The sequence below is a fragment of the Oncorhynchus masou genome, chromosome 21 (assembly GCF_036934945.1).
Source record: "Oncorhynchus masou masou isolate Uvic2021 chromosome 21, UVic_Omas_1.1, whole genome shotgun sequence".
NCBI classification, from domain to species: domain Eukaryota; kingdom Metazoa; phylum Chordata; class Actinopteri; order Salmoniformes; family Salmonidae; genus Oncorhynchus; species Oncorhynchus masou.
In genome coordinates this window covers 27,021,302-27,040,935 of record NC_088232.1, presented here as the reverse complement: position 1 = coordinate 27,040,935, position 19,634 = coordinate 27,021,302, and the positions used below count along the sequence as shown (strand labels likewise).

General features: G+C 41.6%; 1 protein-coding gene across 1 annotated transcript in view; it reads left to right on the top strand.

The window, feature by feature from the left end:
* The first annotated feature begins 2,995 nt into the window (after positions 1-2,995).
* The window catches only part of zgc:174356 (uncharacterized protein LOC100137120 homolog), a 44,892-nt gene continuing 28,253 nt past the window's right edge, over positions 2,996-19,634 (top strand). The window contains exons 1-6 of the mRNA XM_064926920.1: positions 2,996-3,236; positions 4,437-5,199; positions 7,844-7,941; positions 10,142-10,280; positions 11,755-11,838; positions 14,115-14,271. Of these exons, the coding sequence (XP_064782992.1) occupies positions 3,120-3,236; positions 4,437-5,199; positions 7,844-7,941; positions 10,142-10,280; positions 11,755-11,838; positions 14,115-14,271 (1,358 nt within the window). The 5' untranslated portion in view covers positions 2,996-3,119. The remainder of the gene's footprint in view (positions 3,237-4,436; positions 5,200-7,843; positions 7,942-10,141; positions 10,281-11,754; positions 11,839-14,114; positions 14,272-19,634) is intronic.

Sequence of the window (19,634 nt, the reverse complement as noted above, 5' to 3'; positions counted from 1 at the left end):
TAGGGGTAGCCAGATGGAAAGCATGGCCAGCCGTAGAAAAATGCTTATTGAAATCCTCAATTATAGTGGATTTATCGGTGTTGACAGAGTTACCTATCCTCAGTGCAGTGGGCAGGTGGGAGGAGGTGTTCTTATTCTCCATGGACTTTACAGTGTCCCAGAACGTTTTTGAGTTTGTGTTGCAGGAAGCAAATTTCTGCTTGAAAAAGCTAGCCTTGGCTTTTCTAAGTGCCTGTGTATATCTGTTTCTAACTACCCTGAAAAGTTGCATATCACGGGGCTGTTCGATGCTAATGCAGAACGACATAGGATGTTTTTGTGTTGGTTAAAGGCAGTCAGGTCTGGAGAGAACCAAGGGATATATATGTTCCTGGTTCTACATTTCTTGAATGGGGCATGCTTATTTAAGATGGTGACGAAGGCATTTAAAAAAATAATAATCAGGCATCCAATACTGACGGGATGAGGTCAATATCCTTCCAGGATACCCGAGCCAGGTCGATTAGAAAGGCCTGCTTGCTGAAGTGTTTCAGGGAGCGTTTGACAGTGATGAGTGGAGGTCGCTTGACCGCTGACCCATTACGGATGCAGGCAATGAGGCAATGATCATTGAGATCTTGGTTGAAAACAGCAGAGGTGTATTTAGAGGGCAAGTTGGTTAGGATGATATCTATGGGGGTGCCCGTGTCTACGGCTTTGGAGTGGTACCTGGTAGGTTCATTGATAATTTGTGTGAGATTGAGGGTATCAAGCTTAGATTGTAGGATGGCTGGGGCGTTAAGCATGTTTCAGTTTAGGTCACCTAGCAGCACGAGCTCTGAAGATAGATGGTGGGCAATCAGTTCACATATGTTGTCCAGAGCACAGTTGGGGGCAGAGGGTGGTCTATAGCAGGTGGCAACGGTGAGAGACTTGTTTTTAGAGAGTTGGATTTTTAAAAGTAGAAGTTCAAATTGTTTGGGTACAGACCTGGATAGTAGGACAGAACTCTGCAGGCTATCTCTGCAGTAGATTGCATCATCGCCCCCTTTGGCTGTTCTATCTTGTCTGAAAATGTTGTAGTTAGGGATGGAGATTTCAGATTTTTTGGTGGTCTTCCTAAGCCAGGATTCAGACACGGCTAGGACATCCGTGTTGGCAGAGTGTGCTAAAGCAGTGAATAAAACAAACTTAGGGAGGAGGCTTCTAATGTTAACATGCATGAAACCAAGGCTATTATGGTTAGTGAAGTCCTCAAAAAAGAGCGCCTGGGGAATAGGAGTGGAGCAAGGCACTGCAGGGCCTGGATGCACCTCTACATCACCAGAGGAACAGAGGAGGAGTAGGATAAGGGTACGGCTAGAAGCTATGAGAATTGGTCATCTAGGACGTCCGGAACAGAGAGTAAAAGGAGGTTTCTGGGGGCGATAAAATAGCTTCAAGGTATAATGTACAGACAAAGGTATGGTAGGATGTGAATACAGTGGAGGTAAACCTAGGCATTGAGTGATGATGAGAGAGATATTGTCTCTAGAAACATAATTGAAACCAGGTGATGTCATCGCATGTGTGGGTGGTGGAACTGAAAGGTCGGATAAGGTATAATGAGCAGGGCTAAAGGCTCTACAGTGAAATAAGCCAATAAATACTAACCAGAATAGCAATGGACAAGGCATATTGCCATTAAGGAGAGGCATGCTTAGCCGAGTGATCATAAGGGTCTAGTGAGTAGTGAGGTTGGTTGGGGTCACGGCAATTCAGACAGCTAGCCGGGCCATGGGTAGCAACCTGGCAGAGGATGGAGGTCTGTTTTTAGCCACCTCGTGAAATCCGGGGATATGGAGAGAAAATAGGTCCAGTATGCTCTGGTCTGAGTCGCGTGGTACAAAACTGTCGATAGCTTTTCGAGCTAAAGGATAGCTGATGACCACCAACCGTGGCTAGCTTCTATTGTGGATTTTAGATTTGAGGTGAATAATACTTTTTTTTGTTTAAATTGGTGAGGCGGGTTGCATGAGAGTGTTTTGAAGTTGAGATTTTTAGAAAAAAAAATATTAAAATATATGCGAGGAAAAGATGTAAATATATATATACACGGGGCATGACAAAGGACGTATGCCGTCTTGGGTAAAAAATGTACAAATAAAAATATGTGACAATAAACAAACAAATCTAAACTAACCAATGTCAAATCATATTTTTCGCCGAGATGGCCAGTCAATTTGAGTAACGTCATTGTGTATTTACGTAACGACACGGTTTTCGTTATAACGTAATGATGTCATCACGCAATGACATCCCAACGCAATTTAGCAACTTTTAGCAACAAATCGACCTGCTTCTAGCAACTTCCCCTTAAAATGTGTTGGCAACACTGGCCACGCAGACCAGCGTGGGTTTAATGTTTGAATAACATGTATGTGAAAATGTATTTTGCAACGCTCGCGCTCGATGTGTCCGGTCTGGTCAGCATGTACGTCGCCAAAGTACCCAATTGTCTTACCTCAATAAATGTAATACCTTAATTAAGTATTTCAAGGTCTCAGACGGAGTGACATCACCAATTGAATCACTACTTGTGCGCACCGCTAACTCGTTAGCCATTTCACACCGGTTAAAAAGGCAACATATTTTTTTATGTCAGGTGGTCGCTGTCATCTCTCTGTAGTGTTCTTTCCAACTCCACTGAAGCAAAACAGGAAGGTGTATCATGGTCTTATTGTTTAGCCTAGTCTGCAAAACCATGGTGGCCAAGGTTTGACCTTTTGCACATCATTCATCCCAAATAGCAATCTATAGACTAGTCCCTACATAGTGCACTACCATTGAGTCCTACCCTGGACAAAATTAGCTAGTGCATACTTGGAATTGAGTGTCTTTTCGGAGTGCAACCTTTTACTTTATTGCGGGACGAGGAGCTGCTGTGACTCATTTTTATAACATGGAACGTGTAATCTTTCCTGTGGGGACGAGGTAGTGATGCGTTATACTGACAAACATGTGACTCCTCTGTAAGACTTCGATAACTTGTTATACCTCCTATAGTCTAATTGTAGCTAGAGTTACCTTGTCTTTTGTATTTCTGTTACGCCAGTCGTGTTTGCACTTGTCTGCTATTGCAAGAGCGACTCAACAACGAAATGTCAACATGGGGACAATGGGTCCGAACATTCGTTACCGTGGAGCCGGTCATTTTTTTCTACATGACCAGCACGTTCATCGTGACGCCTGCGTATCAACAGCTGGTCATCACAAAGGTACAGTGGGCCAACGATCTGCTCGCTGCATTATCAAACACACCTGTTTACTTACACATGTTCGCGTATTAGGCTATTCATTAAACTATCAGAACTATGGTTTATATTTTCAGTAGCATCGGCTATACTCGATTATTGTTGCTTATACATGTTCAACTAGACCAATGTTTCGACCAAAATGAGGTGAAACAGTCCTGCAGTTCCAGTGACATATGTAAAAGTCTAAATCAATCAACCTGACATTGAGATTAAAATAGTAGGCCTAACATTAGATATGATATCCCGAAATTTAGAGTAGAGTGTATACAATTTGGGCACAGTTTTTGTTTATTTCAATGGAACTCAAAGCAAATGTAAAGCTCAGACATAGGACTGAACCGATATAGGCTACTGTATGCTTGTGGGTTACAAATAGCATACAGATGCAAATATCTGGTTCTCACAGCTCCCTGCCTTTTTATTAATATACAGTCTACTCCCTCCTCTTTCTCCTACCTCTGCTGAACTCAATTCAATATCCATGTATAGGTGAGGCAGCACATGCATATAATACACTACAGAGTTCAACCGTCAAACAACGTCTGTATGTACTGTACATAAAACTCTGTAGACAATGTGCCTCTTGCAGCTAGGGCCATAATTTCTCTGTGTCGTTTTTCTCTGTTTTTATGGTTTATATTGTCCAGATTTATTTAATAATTTCAGACTGACATCTTATCTGTCTGTTTGGGCTCATTAATGCTGCAGCACTTTCCATGTTGCAATAGCATGCATAGCAGATGAAATGGTTCCCCAAGAGTAAGTTCAGCTCTGCAGGTTCGATTTTATCCAGTAAAATGTGAATGATGAATGTAGACAGGGAAGCAGAAGTATGGTTTGAATTAAATGTGTTCTTGAGTCTGTGCAATGGGAACTGTGGGATTGACTAAGGTCATTTTACATGCCTCAACACTGCATAAGTATTTTGAGCTGAAGCCTTGGCATTATCTCTGGGAGTCATTATGAAATTATTTTATGAAAAAAGTGTATTATAGCAATAGTCCCTAACATGAGTACCTAATAACAATTCCTGTGTCCAGATTACGCCTTTTCCTGGACAATTTTTTATATTAAATAGATTCTCTATTGTGCACGCTTTCTATTCCAGGACTAGGCTTAATCTTGATCTGGAAACCTTAAAGTGTCTGTTCCTCTGTCCAGGTGTGCTATGAGCTGTTTCAAGACTCTTACATCTGCAGCAGCCCGGCGCACCTCAAGGATGAGGAGGAGCTGATTGAGGGTCGTTCCTCCTACATCCTCCTGATCTACACATGTGTGACCAGCCTACTGTCCATCCTTCCAGCCATGCTGCTAGGCTCCTGGTCTGACCGCTCCAGCCGCAAGGCTGTCATGCTGCTGCCTTGCCTTATGTCTCTGGTCAGTGGTGGTGTGCTCATAGCAATGTCTCTACTGGAGGACATTAGTGTGTACTGGTCGCTAGTCGCCGCAGGGGTAACGGGCCTCTCTGGAGGATACGTCTCAGTATTCCTTAGCTCATTTAGTTACTTAGCAGATGTCACAGCCGGGTTGGGGAATAACCGTACTCTGCGTATGGCGGCGGCAGAGTCGATGATCTACGTAGGAGGGATGGTGGGGTTCTTGTTAGTTGGTTTCTTGATACAGGAGTTTGGGCTGATGTCTGCATTTGTGGCATACTGCTCCTGCCATGTTCTCTCAGTGCTCTATATTCTGGTTTGGTTACGGGATCCTGAACGCTCAGTCCCACCTCCACCCTCAGGGGAAGATGGAGACAGACTGCCATGTGAAGCTGGTGACACTGACACTGAACCATCATCCAACCTGTTGTGCCTGTCTGATGTCAAGAGGTCCTTCAAAGCCATGTTCAGGAGGAGGCCAGGACAGCAGAGGCAGAAACTCCACCTTCTTATAGTCTGCACATTCATCAACAACCTGGTAGCTGTAGGTGAGTAAACTCCATCTGTTGTTTGATCATTATTGTCTCAACACAGCTGTTCAACTGAGGATTTTCAAATGAGCTATTAATGCCATTGTTTTCCTATTTGAAACATACAGTATGATAGACCTTCACAGTATAAGTAATACAGCATCTGTGCACTCAACAATGTTGAATGTGGTTAAAGAGCTCAGAATCCAGATCGAAGAGGTGATGCTTTCCCACTTAGTCTGTGTCGGCTCGCTGCACCGCACAGTGCCACAGGGGCTCTCAGAACGTTCTGCTGCCTTTTGTTGGGCTGACTCTGAGGCAGGCAGCCGCATCGATTTGGAGGAGGAGGTGTATTAAGTCTGTAGTCTATGGGGGATGTCTGGGTGTTGCTTCTTGCCCTGGGGGTTTTCAATCGAGCTGTCATATTGTTTTCTTATTTGACACATACATTATGGTAGGCCTTTACAGTATTAGCAGTACGCATCTGTGCACTCACTGTCACCAAGAAACAATTTTGAATGTGGTTCAGTGTTTACATTCCCTACATACCTCAATGTCAACGTACAGTTTGTCATCCATACATGACCACATGATTTTTGAAACCATGTACAGTTATGGTACACTTCATAATAAACCCAATCCATTTTTGAAATGGCCAAGACTGTCAGTTATATAGTCACCATCATAGTAATTCATACTTGGTTATGAATACATTACAAATTTACTTCAGAGCTCATGTCTATACATGCAAGCGGCCATGTGTTCAAGCGATGTCCTAGAATCCTAAATAGTGAATAAAATGCCAGTATCTCAAATGTCTTATAGAATCATTCCTAGCAGTTATTTTATGAAATGGAAAATGAGATGTACCATTTCAGAGACAGTCTGTATTTACAGAAGTATGTGATTGCCCTGTACACCTACATGTAAAATGACCCATTTAAAGACAGTCATGAAAATCTATGGTTCACGTACAGTACCCGTCAAAAGTTTGGACACACCTACTCATTCCAGGGTATTTCTTTATTTTTACTATTTTCTACATTGTAGGATAATAGTGAAGAAATCAAAACTATGAAATAACACATGTAATTATATAGTAACCAAACAAGTGTTAAACTGATCAAAATATATTTTATATTTGAGATTCTTCAAGTTGCAACTCTTTGCCTTGATGACAGATTTGCACACTCTTGGCATTCTTTCAACCAGCTTCATGAGGTAGTCCCTGGAATGCATTTCAATTAACAGGTGTGCCTTGTTAAAAGTTAATTTTCTTAATGCGTTTGAGCCAGTCAGTTGTGTTAAGGTAGGGATGGTATAGAGAAGATAGCCCTATTTGGTAAAATACCTAGTCCATATTATGGCAAGAACAGCTCAAATAAGCAAAGTTAAATGACAGTCCATGATTACTTTAAGACATGAAGGGCAGTCAACCTGGGAACATTTCAAGAACTTTGAAAGTTTCTTCAAGTGCAGTCGCAAAATCATCAGGCGCTATGATGAAACTGTCTCTCAAGAGGACCGCCATAGGAAGGGAAGACCCAGAGTTACCTCTGCTGCAGAGGATAAGTTCATTAGAGTTACCAGCCTCAGAAATTGCAGCCCAAATAAACGCTTCAGAGTAAAAGCAACAGTAACATCTCAACATCAACTGTTCAGAGGAGACTGCGTGAATCAGGCCTTCGTGGTCGAATTGCTGCAAGGAAACCACTAAATGACACCAATAAGAAGAAGAGACTGCGTGTGCCAAGAAACATGAGCAATGGACATGAGACCGGTGGAAATCTGTCCTTTGGTCTGATGAGTCCAAATTAGAGATTTTTGGTTCTAACCACCGTGTCTTTGTGAGACGCAGAGTAGGTGAACAGATGATCTCTGCATGTGTAGTTCCTACCGTGAAGTATGGAGGAGGAGGTGTAATGGTATGGGGGTGCTTTGCTGGTGACACTGTCTGTAATTTATTTAGAATTCAAGGCACACTTAACCAGCATGGCTACCACAGCATTCTGCACCGATACGCCATCACATCTGGTTTGCGCTTTGTTCCACTATCATTTTGATTTTCAACAGGACAATGACACAACACACTTCCAAGCTGTGTAAGGGCTATTTGACTAAGAAGGAGAGCGATGGAGTGCTGCATCAGATGACCTGGCCTCCACAATCACCCGACCTCAACCTAATTGAGATGTTTTGGGATGAGTTGGACCGCGGAGTGAAGGAACAGCAGCCAACAAGTGCTCAGCATTTGTGGGAACTTCTTCAAGACTGTTGAAAAAGCATTCCATGTGAAGCTGTTTGAGAAAATGCCAAGAGTGTGCAAATCTGTCATCAAGGCAAAGGGTGGCTACTTTGAAGAATCTTAAATATATTATTATTTAACACTTTTTTGGTTACTACATTATTCCATATGTGTTCATAGTTCTGATGTCTTCACTATTATTTTACAATGCAGAAAGTAGTAAATTAAAGAAAAACACTTTGAATGAATTGGTGTCCAAACTTTTGACTGGTACTGTATATATAACCGACAAGTAATATTCCACCACAATAACTGCATTACAACTCTATATGAACCTTTCCTCTATATCCTAAACTCGCTCTAAACATTTATTACGTTTGCAATAATTCTCTGTGTGTGTGTGTTTCCTCCATCCAGGAGAGCAGGCTATCTCCCTGCTCTATTTGAAGTACGAGCCAAGGGAGTTCACAACTGAACTGTATGGCGTGTTCAAGTCGGCCCAGATGCTGCTGTTAGTAAGTGGCTCTGCTTCATCAGAAAGGTCATGATTGTGATTTAGATGCACCAAAAGGCAAACATCAATTGATTTTCCCAGCAACTAAAGACTCAAATCACTGAGAAATGCATTGACAATAATACTGTAATAAGACAGTAATATGTAAAGATTTGGATGATATGGTGCAAAGTCTGATCCACATAACTAGAGGTCCAGCTCTGTACTGTACATTTCAAATGGAAGCTACATTTGTTTGCATTACCACTTGCACCTATGGGTTTATTTGTTCAGCTGATTCAATCATAAAACTAAATCTAACTGAAAAAATGATGATCCCATTGCCTTTGGCTTTATATGTTCCTAGAGTACTGCCAAATTTCATTGCATAATGTTGTGAAAACATTTGCACCTGACTCAGATCACATGATTACTGTTCCTCTGTCTGCGTACTGGGGTTAGTTACCCACGTGTGACTTTCCAAACCAAGGTCCACAGGTCTCCACTTGACTGGCCATGGATTGGATGATAGTTAATGATATGCACTAGCTATGTCCCTGTCCCATGGCTCGGAGCAAGAGTGCATAGTACCATCCGGTCCCCACACATTTACAATAACACATGCTTACCGTTTCACCTTGTTTTAGAAATCCCAAACCACATAACGGCAAAACAGAAACAAAAATAGTTTCATTAAAAATAGCTGAAACCACACAAAAAACATCCAAACAATGTACTTACACAAGACCTTTACTGATCTGAACCAATAGCAACCATAGTTCTAATATGTTCACAGCAGTTACAACTCAGATGCTGTATGTATTTCAAGGGACCCTTTTGTGTGTGTGTGTGTGTGTGTGTGTGTGTGTGGGGGGGGGGGGGTACTTGAGTGTGTCTCTCTTCGTCCTTCGTGATCTCATGAATGAGTCTGGGTCGATGTCTTGCCTTGATGTGACACTTAAACAAAGACTGCTTGTTAAAGAGCTGAGAATCCAGATCGGAGAGGCGACGCTTTCCCATTTAGTCTGTCGGCTCAACTGCTCCGCACGGTGCCACAGGGGCTCTCAGAACGCTCTGCTGCCTTTTGTTGGGCTGACTCTGAGGCAGGCAGCGGAATCGATTTGGAGGAGGAGGTGTATTATGTCCGTAGTCTATGGGGGATGTCTGAGTGTTGCTTCTTGCCCTCTGCTACAAACATACTTTAATTACCAACAGATGAAAGACTTTAGAAGAGGGGAAAACTACAGGGTTTGTTTTTAGCTCTCGGGATTCAAACAGTGAAAGTTGAAAAAACAAGGGAGAGCTCGGGGAATTAGGAGGAGAAAATGAGCAGCTTGTAGCCTCGGCTAAACTAACACAGGTAATCCATCCCCAATATTAATGTTAGTTACATAATAGAATATCAAAGGGTTATGGAATTGTCAATTAAATGTATTACTTCTCCTCCGTAGCAGGTCTGGGAGGGCAGCAGGGGTGGGTTCACGGCTCCTCTCCTTGAGGTAGCTTTTAATAATTGGCTTAAAGGTTGAGAATGAGATTGACTTGTAATTAGGGCAGAGCAGAGTTCCCTAAGAATGATTAAACAGCACAAACACCACAAGCTCTAATGAGTTGATTGAAGTAAAAACATAGAGAGCTGACCTTCTCAGGGAAACGTTTATGCATTCCTATTATGTTTCCTAGTGTAGATTTGAGACTGCTGGTGAGGGAAGGGGGCAGAGGGGGGATGAGGACACTGGCAACTTGTCACCCTGAGCTGGACGGGATAATTAAATCAAATCTGTCAGCTTTTAGACAAAGAGGGCAAATGAGTCACATTACACACAGGCACTCTGATGGGCATAGACAGACGCGTGCACACACACACTCGGGCGTGAAGTGTATGCACGCACATATATAGCCTACACACACACAAGTACATAAATATCCATGTTTGTTGTTTTGACACAATCTCTAAAGGAATGCGGTTCCAACATTATAATGACTCGTTGTAGAACAAAAGCCAAACAGCAAACTTTCCCCAAATTACCCAAAATTGTGTTTTTAGGAGCGACCAGTAAATTGATTGCCCAACGGTAATTGCAGATTGTTAGGAATAATAGACTCAATGATCCCATCACTCAATGTATCCAATTCATTCAACTTCCAATCAAGAATTAAACAATCATTAATATGCAATAAGAAGTAAAGAATGTCTAAAGGTATGTAATGTTTTGTCCTAGGGGTGTACCCTGCTGGGGATCTTCCCACTGCTTATGAGAGTGGTAGGAGAGATGACTCTGGCCAAAGTGAGTGTTCTCTTCAGGACAGCAGGCTTAGTTCTAATGGCCTTCTCCACTAACACGTGGATGGTGTTTCTAGGTGAGAGGACCAATGCACGGATTGATGATGTACTGAACTAATATGAAATTCTGGTCCGCTATTCACAAAGTGTTTTAAGAATACGGATAGTTCAGCACTCCTACTCTGAGACACTATGAATAAAATCCCTGACGTTTTCTCAAATATAAAAGTTTTGGTGCCTTACCGTCCTCCTGTAGAGTTACCCTCCTGCAGGCTTTTGCTCCAACCCTAATCTAACACACTTGAGTCTAGGAATTGGCTACCCACCAGGACCCTGATTGGCTGTATCAGGTGTGTTACAGCAGGGTTGGAGTAAGCATGTAGATGCAGGGCCACTCCCTGTCTGGGTGGAGGGTGGCCACCCCTGGTATAAATAAAAAATGTTTGAAAGGTTTCATGCAGAGACCTTCGTAACTGATGAGGTTAAGACTGCAACATAACAGTACAGGCTGGATTGGATTTTAGCCAGGAGTTGTTGTGATGATGTTGACACACTTCGACACTGCTGTGCTTTAATTAAAAAGAGACACAAATCCTTTTGTCTTGGAGTATGTGAAGTTGTCATTTTCCTGACGAGCTGCTTAAACACGGACTCCTTTAGGATAACAGTGCATTGTGCCAGCCTAGTGGTCAGACAGGCTTTTGAGACCGAGGGAGATGTACAGGATGGGTATTGATATCCTTAATTAAATAAATAGTTGTAGAAATTGTTATTCTAATCAACGTGGAGGTGGACTAAAGCATTTTAGAGGGGAGATGAGTGGCATGACCACACACACACTTTTAAGCATTATGTGAATAATTAGCTGCAACCTCACCAGATATCTGCATTCTGCTCTCTTCCTTTGTCTGGAATAATGAGGGTTAGCACGCTGGTACAGCTTCAGAGTCATCACCCCCATTTCCATAGCCAGGCAGGAGTTGGTTCGTCTGACTGCATGTTTTAAAGCTGCAATATGTCACTTTTTGGGGGTGCTATTTCTATGCTTCCCGTTCTTACGTTTCGTCTTTCTTTTACTTTCGGTTTTGTACACCAGCTTCTAACAGCTGAAAATACAAATGTTTGGTTATGGTAAATTAGGCCAACTATTTGAATTTTAGCCACCAGGAAATTACGGAGCCTTTTCTGCGTTGTGCACCTTTTAAGTAACAAACATAATAAGTACACATACAGCACATCTACATGCGTGCACACACACACACACACACACACACACACACACACACACACACACACACACACACACACACACACACACACACACACACACACACACACACACACACACACACACATCCTCAATTGTGATGATTAGGCTTTAAACTGTATTCTAATAAAGGGAGAATGCAATGTCTTACCCTCACCTCCCCTTTAACGAGCCTGAGCCTGTCCCATCTGCCCATTTGTCCTGTCCTCCTGTTCTGTCCTGTCTGTCCTCATTTTGTTCTGTCTGTCCTACCCTGCCATTTCCTGTCTCTCCCTTCCCCCCAGTGGCTGTGGTGTCTGCCCCTGCTGGCATCACTCAGGCTGTCATCCGCTCTCTGTCCTCCACCATCGTAGAGCCAGACGAACAAGGTGGGTCTTGAGCTCCACCACATTTGCTCTATCACATTTAACTTATAAAACCCTTTTTACATCAAGTGTTCACAAAGTGCCTCACAGTAACCTGACCTAGCCCCCTAAAGAGCAAGCGGAATAAGTTGCAAGGCGTACCTTACATTACACTTCAACGTGACTGAAATGAAGAGACAGTTTAACATTGGACTTTTGACCCAGAATGTTCCCTGTTCTTCAAGTCCAACTCCTGAAAGAAATATGCATGTTATTATATTTTGATGAACATTGACATCCTCAGCATAGAGAAAAGGGCCAGCAGCCTCGTGGATATTCCGTGTTCTCCGTAAGTCCATCATGGCCACATCAGAGAATGGTTGGATGAACAAATGATGCACAGTAACAGTTTGTTATTCCTTTCTCTTATTCAGTCATTTTATTGAAACAATACTATGTAGAATGTATACCTGCATTGAAAGATTGGTAACATTTGTATTATTTCTCAAATCATTGCACCACTAGTAATGATACTGTTCTTGCAGGCAAAATAACTTTGAATAGCAATCAAGATTTTCAAGAGTTAAATAGCTACCTTGTCTAGATACTTAGCTACGACATTTATTGGATATTTCAAACTTTTTTAACAAATAAAAAACTGAAAAATTGGGCGTGCAAAATTATTTTACAAGGAGGAATGGGAAAAAATTTCAGTCTCTCGATGTGCAAAACTGATAGAGACATACCCCAAGCGACTTACAGCTGTAATTGCAGCAAAAGGTGGCGCTACAAAGTATTAACTTAAGGAGGCTGAATAATTTTGCACGCCCAATTTTTCAGTTTTTGATTTGTTAAAAAAGTTTGAAATATCCAATAAATGTCGTTCCACTTCATGATTGTGTCCCACTTGTTGTTGATTCTTCACAAAAAAATACAGTTTTATATCTTTGTTTGAAGCCTGAAATGTGGCGAAAGGTCGCAAAGTTCAAGGGGGCCGAATACTTTCGCAAGGCACTGTACATACCCCAACCAGAGGCCATGGATTACAGGAAACATTCGCACTGAGCTAAAGGGTAGAGCTGCCTCATCATCGATGAGGCTGTAGTGGAGCAGGTTGAGAGCTTCAAGTTCCTTGGCATCCACATCATCAACAAACTAACGTGGTCCGAACACACCAAGACAGTCATGAAGAAGACACAACAAAACCTATTCCCCCTCAGGAGACTGAAAAGATTTGGCACGGGTCCTCAGATCCTCAAAAGGTTCTACAGCTGCACCATCCTGACTGGTTGCATTCCTGCCTGGTATGGCAACTGCTCGGCCTCCGATTGCAAGGCACTACAGAGGGTAATGTGTACGGGCCAGTATATCACATCGGGGCCAAACTTCCTGCCATCCAGGACCTCTATACCAGGTGGTGTCAGAGGAAGGCCCTAAAATTGTCTAAGACTCCAGTAGCCCTAATCATAGACTGTTCTCTCTGCTACCGCATGGCAAGCGGTACCGGAGTGCCAAGTCTAGGTCCAATAGGCTTCTAAACAGCCTCTTCCCCCAAGCCATAAGACTCTTGAACAGCTAATCAAATGGATACCCAGACTATTTGCACCCCTTTCTATGCTGCTGCTACACTGTTATTATCTATGCATAGCCACCTTAATAACCCTACCTGCATGTACATAATTACCTCGACACTGGTGCCCCCGCATATTGACTCTGTACTGGTACCCCCTGTATATAGCCCTGCTATTGTTATTTACTGCTGCTCTTTAATTATTTGGTTTTCTCTTTTTTTTTGTGGTATTTTCTTAACTGCGTTGTTGGTTAATCTCTTGTAAGTAAGCATTTCACTGTAAGGTCTACTACACCTGTTGTATTCAGTGCATGTGACAAATACACAATGATATCAAATTAAATTTTGTCTTCATGTTCAAAGTTATTCAACCTAGACTGTGTGTGCTTAAACAATGCTTTCAATGAAAGTACAGACATCTGAAAGTACAGACAAATGTAAATGTTAAATGTAATGAAAACATTACATATTTAAACCTCTGTTGGTAGTCTAAACTCTTCTTTTCTAGGGTAGTCAACTATTTTCTTTTACAGTCACACCAAAAAACTAATTTGTAACACAGAAATCAATGCTTAGAATAATTTGTGTCTTCAAACTTAGAACCGCTGAAAACTCAGAGCCTTATATTTGGAGAGTTTCAACAACTATTGCAACGTTCATGAGTTCAGTTGATGGAACTCTGTCAACGTAAGGCTCTGCATAAACTCGTGTTTCTTTTGTGACCCTGCAGGTGCGATGTTCTCCTTCTCTGCGTCTGTGGAGACCACATGTATTATGTTTGCAGCGGTGATGTTTAATGGCCTGTTCCCTCTGACCCTGCCCACCTTCCCTGGCATGCCCTTCATCGTCATGGCAGGCTTCACACTCATCATCTTCATCTTAATGCAGTAAGTCACCTGCCTGTTGTCTTTATATAACTTATTGATAACCATTTAACAAAAAATTATTACAATGAAATACCATGGTTTAGCAATCAGAATTCTTCAAACTTCTTCAGTTGTCAGAAAGTGTCTGTCTTTGACACGCAACGATTCAAGTCTTGGCATGGACGTGCAGTCTATGAGAAGAATAAAGATCGATAAGGAGTCATATGTATAGATGTAGGATCTATATTTAATCACCCTGTTGCAGGAGAACAGGAAATGTAAAGCTTATAGTGCATTTGAGGTTTTAAAAAGGCTTTAGAAGTTTGTAATTTCCACTTCAGAAATGTTACTTAATTTTCCCTTATAAAAAATGTATCAACCCATACAAAACTGCACATTAATTATAATCCACGTAATAATTCACATTTCCTATTGTTGCAGGTTTAAATTGGCTCAAATGAAAATCCTACATGTGTACTGAAAGTTTTCAGACCCCTTGACCTTCTCCACATTTTGTTATGTTACAGACTTATTCTAAAATGTATTAAATCTTTTTTTATTTTCAATCTAAACAGAATACCCCATAATTAAAAAAATCAAAAACATGTTTAGAAATTTTTGCTAATTTATTAAAAATAAAAACCAATCACATTTTACATAAGTATTCAGACCCTTTACTCAGTACTTTCTTGAAGCACCTTTGGCAGCGATTACAGCCTCGAGTATTCTTGGGTATGACGCTAAAAGTTTGGCACACCTGTATTTGGGGAGTTTCTCCCATTTTTCTTTGCAGATCCTCTCAAGCTCTGTCAGGTTGGATGGGGAGCATTGCTGCTCAGCTATTTTCAGATCTCTCCAGAGAGGTTAGATCATGTTCAAGTCCGGGTTCTGGCTGGACCACTCAAGGACATTCAGAGACTTGTCCTGAAGCCACTTCTGCGTTGTCTTGGCTGTGTGCTTAGAGTCGTTGTCCTGCTGGAAGTCGAACCTTCACCTCACTCTGAGGTCCTGGACCCTCTGGAGCAGGTTTTGATCAAGGATCTCTCTACTTTGCTCCTTTCATCTTTGCCTCGAACCTGACTAGTCTCCCATTACCTGCCAGTGAAAACCATCCCCACAACATGATGCTGTCACCACCATGCTTCACCGTAGGGATGGTGCCAGGTTTCTTCCAGACGTGACGCTTGGAATTCAGGCCAAAGAGTTCAATCTTGGTTTCATCAGACCAGAGAATCTTATTTCTCATGGTCAGAGTCCTTTAGGTGCCTTTTGGAAAACTCTTAGCGGGCTGGTTGTACTTCTGGAAGGTTCTCCCATTTTGGCCAGCACCAGCAACAGTCCTTGCGGTTCCAAAGTTCTTCCATTTAAAAATGTTGGAGGCCACTGTGTTTCTAGGGGACTTTCAATGCTTTCAACCTTTCCCGTGATCTGTGCCTTGACACAATCCTGTCTCGGTGCTCTACGGACAATTCCTTCAACCCCATTGCTTGGTTTTTGCACTGACATGCACTATCAACTGTGGAACCATATAGACAGGTGTGTGTCTTTTCCAAATCATGTCTAATCAATTGAATTTACCACAGGTGAACTCAAATCAAGTTGTAGAAGCATCTCAAGGATGATCAATGGAAACAGGATGCACCTGAGCTCAATTTTGAGACTCATAGCAAAGGGTCTGAATACTGAATAAAAAAATATAAAAAAAAGTTGTATATACATTTGCAAAAATGTCTAAACCTGTTTTCGCTTTGTCATAATGGGATTTGTATGTATATTTTAGAAAAACGTATATATTTAATCAATTTTAGAATAAGGCTGTATAGTAACAAAATGTGGAACAAGTCAAGGGGTCTGAATACTTTCTGAATGCACTGTACGTCGTAAAAAATGTAGGTTTAGCTGCAGTCACTTTGGTTGAAGGGGACATAAAGGCAATTAACATTTCAAAAGGTTAATTGTTCAAGGGTTTCTCAAAATTGTATGATTATTACTCCAAATGAAAGTATTTTCAAAAGGGCAATAAGGAATTAAGATTACATTTACTAACATAACATGCCGCTAACCGATAGTTTTGTGGTCAATTTGGTCTTAACTTTTTTTCAGACACTTAAGTAATCTTCACTTGAATAGACTTTGATTACTTCAGTAATTCATTTCCTAGAATGTGTGTGTGATTTGAATTTACAATGGAGAAAGTAATCATAGTACAATATGGTATAATTGTCGTGAGGAGGAATCATCGCTACTGGATGAATGTAATTTAATTTCCTGGGTGTGGGTTGCTTGCTGATAGGTATTAGGTTTCTATTCATGGGGAGTGAACCGTTTAGTCTGAAGCTGAGATGGGTATCCACTTTTAAATAGATTTTATTGATTTTGTAATTTTAATTGATTAATTCTATTCATTTACTTTTGAGCTGTCACTTGAATGTTGAATACAGTACAGGACCGTCGGTCTCCATGCCTGTACCTTTCTATTCTATGCATGGACATGAAGTAAATGGCTATAAATGAAAGCCTGTAGTCTGTTTAGCTGTTTCTATCTGCCACAATACCAGGGATCAGGGTGGTCCAACATATATCACTATTTTGCCCTACCATGTTGTTCAACATCAGCAATAGGTTTTGCTTTAGTGAAGCAACACAGTACAGAAACGTAATATAATTTAATGGTGTCAACACAACGTCAAACTCATGTAAGGAAATGTATGAAACATACAGTAGTATACCAATTACATTTAACATTTGAGTCATTTAGCAGACTCTCTTAGCCAGAGTGACTTATGGGAGAAATGGCCTTGCTCAAGTGCACCTCAACAGATGTTTCACCTAGTCGTCTTGGGGATTTGAACCAGCTGTACCTCAACGCATAATGTAGGCTACAATAAGTGAATTCCAACTGTGACGCACAGGGATACCATTAAACACTAACTGCTTTAACTCTGGTCAAAAGATGTGCACTATAGGAATAGTATGGTGCAATTTGGGATGCGTACTATGCCTGACTGGTTGGAGCCCTGAACAGACACTACCAACTCCATTACCATCCTTTCAATTCATTGTAACGGTCCACATTTGATGTTCATGCCACTCTATAATTAAGCCATTGTCTTTGGTAATTGAGGTATTAAGTAATGTAGTGGTCCCTGTAATATAAGCAACATGTGGTCAGGTGGTTAGTGCTTATATTTGTCCTATTTCACACATGTAAAAGTGTGTATTAATATGCATGTGTGATTTGGAAATGTGTTTTTGCATATCCCATCTCCCCCTAAGAGACACCCTCAGAGAGTAGGGTCATGGCCAGTGTCAGCCGTTATCCACGCCAACCCTAGAGAAAATAGGGTTAAGTGCCTTGCTCAAGGGCTTCGGACTAGCACCCTTTCGGTTACTGGCCTAACACTCTAACCGGTAGGGTACCTGCCCCCATTCTGTGTGTGTGTGCACGCATACGTGGATGGTGTAGTAAGGAGGGGAGCGGTTACGTTATCGTCCCCAGGCTGTGGGGTTGGGGCTGCTGCCTTGGGGCCATTGTGGCCCCCCCCCAACCATGCTGCTGCTACTAACACACACACACACATTCAGTCATACATGCATACATACAAGTTGAAGTCGGAAGTTTACATACACCTTAGCCAAATAGATTTAAACTCAGTTTTTCACAATTCCTGACGTTTAATCCTAGAAAAATGTCCTTTCTTAAGTCAGATAGGATCACCACTTGATTTTAAGAATGTGAAATGTCAGAATAATAGTAGAGTGATTTATTTCTTTCATCACATTCCCAGTGGGTCAGAAGTTTACATACACTGAATTAGTGTATTAGGGTGAATTTTGTCCCATTACTCCTGACAGAGCTGGTGTAATTGAGTCAGGTTTGTTGGCCTCCTTGGTTGCACATGCTTTTTCAGTTCTTACCACACATTTTCTATAGGATTGAGGTCAGGGCTTTGTGATGGCCACTCCAATACCTTGACTTTGTTGTCCTTAAGCCATTTTGCCACAACTTAGGAAGTATGCTTGGGGTCATTGTCCGTTTGGAAGACCCATTTGTGACCAAGTTTTAACTTCCTGACTGATGTCTTGAGATGTTGCTTCAATATATCCACATAATTGTCCACCTCATGATGCCATCTATTTTGTGAAGTGCACCAGTCCCTCCTGCAGCAAAGCACCCCCACAACATGATGCTGCCACCCCCATGCTACACGGTTGGGATGGTGTTCTTCAGCTTGCAAGCCTCCCACTTTTTCCCCCAAATATAACGATGGTCATTATGGCCAAACAGTTCTAATTTTGTTTCATCAGACCAGAGGACATTTCTCCAAAAAGTATGATCTTTGTCCACATGTGTAGTTTGAAACCATAGTCTGGCTTTTTATATGACGGTTTTGGAGCAGTGGCTTCTTCCTTGCTGAGCGGCCTTTCAGGTTATGTGATATAGGACTCTTTTTACTGTGGATATAGATACTTTTGTACCTGTTTCCTCCAGCATCTTCACAAGGTCCTTTGCTGTTGTTCTGGGATTGATTTGCACTTTTTGCACCAAAGAACGTTTTTCTCTAGGAGACAGAACGCGTCTCCTTCCTGAGCGGTATGACGGCTGCATGGTCCATGGTGTTTATACTTGCGTACTATTGATTGTACAGATGAACGTGGTACCTTCAGGCATTTGGAAATTGCTCCCAAGGATGAATCATACTTGTGGAGGTCTACACTTTTCTTCTGCTGTATTGGCTGATTTCTTTTGATTTTCCCATGATGTCAAGCAAAGAGGCACAGAGTTTGAAGGTAGGCCTTGAAATACATCCACAGGTACACCTCCAATTGACTCAAATGATGTCATGGCTTTAGAAGATAGGCTAATTGACATCATTTTCTGGAATTTTCCAAACTGTTTAAAGGCACAGTCAACTTAGTGTATGTAAACTTCTGACCAACTGGAATTGTGATACAGTGAATTATAAGTGAAACAATCTGTCTGTAAACAATTGTTGGAAAAAGCACTTGTCATGCACAAAGTAGATGTCCTAACTAGTGAACAAATCACAGATGTAGGGTGCTGTGCTGTGGAATTTTCTTTTGTAATTTGATGTCTGCTGTGTTGGAATTCTAGAAGTAGAAGTAATGACAGGTTATGGATGATCAGCGGTTTCCCAAGGCGCCGACCAAATCGCATCAAACTATTTGTCACATGCGCAGAATACAAGTGTAGACTTTACATTGAAATGCTTACTTACAAGCCCTTAACCAACAGTGCAGTTCAAGAAGAGTTAAGAAAATGTTTACCAAGTTGACTAAAATAAAAAGTAACACAATAAGAATAACAGTAATCGGCAAAACGGCCATTAACAGATCAATTGGCAGTCGGATACTTTTTCCAC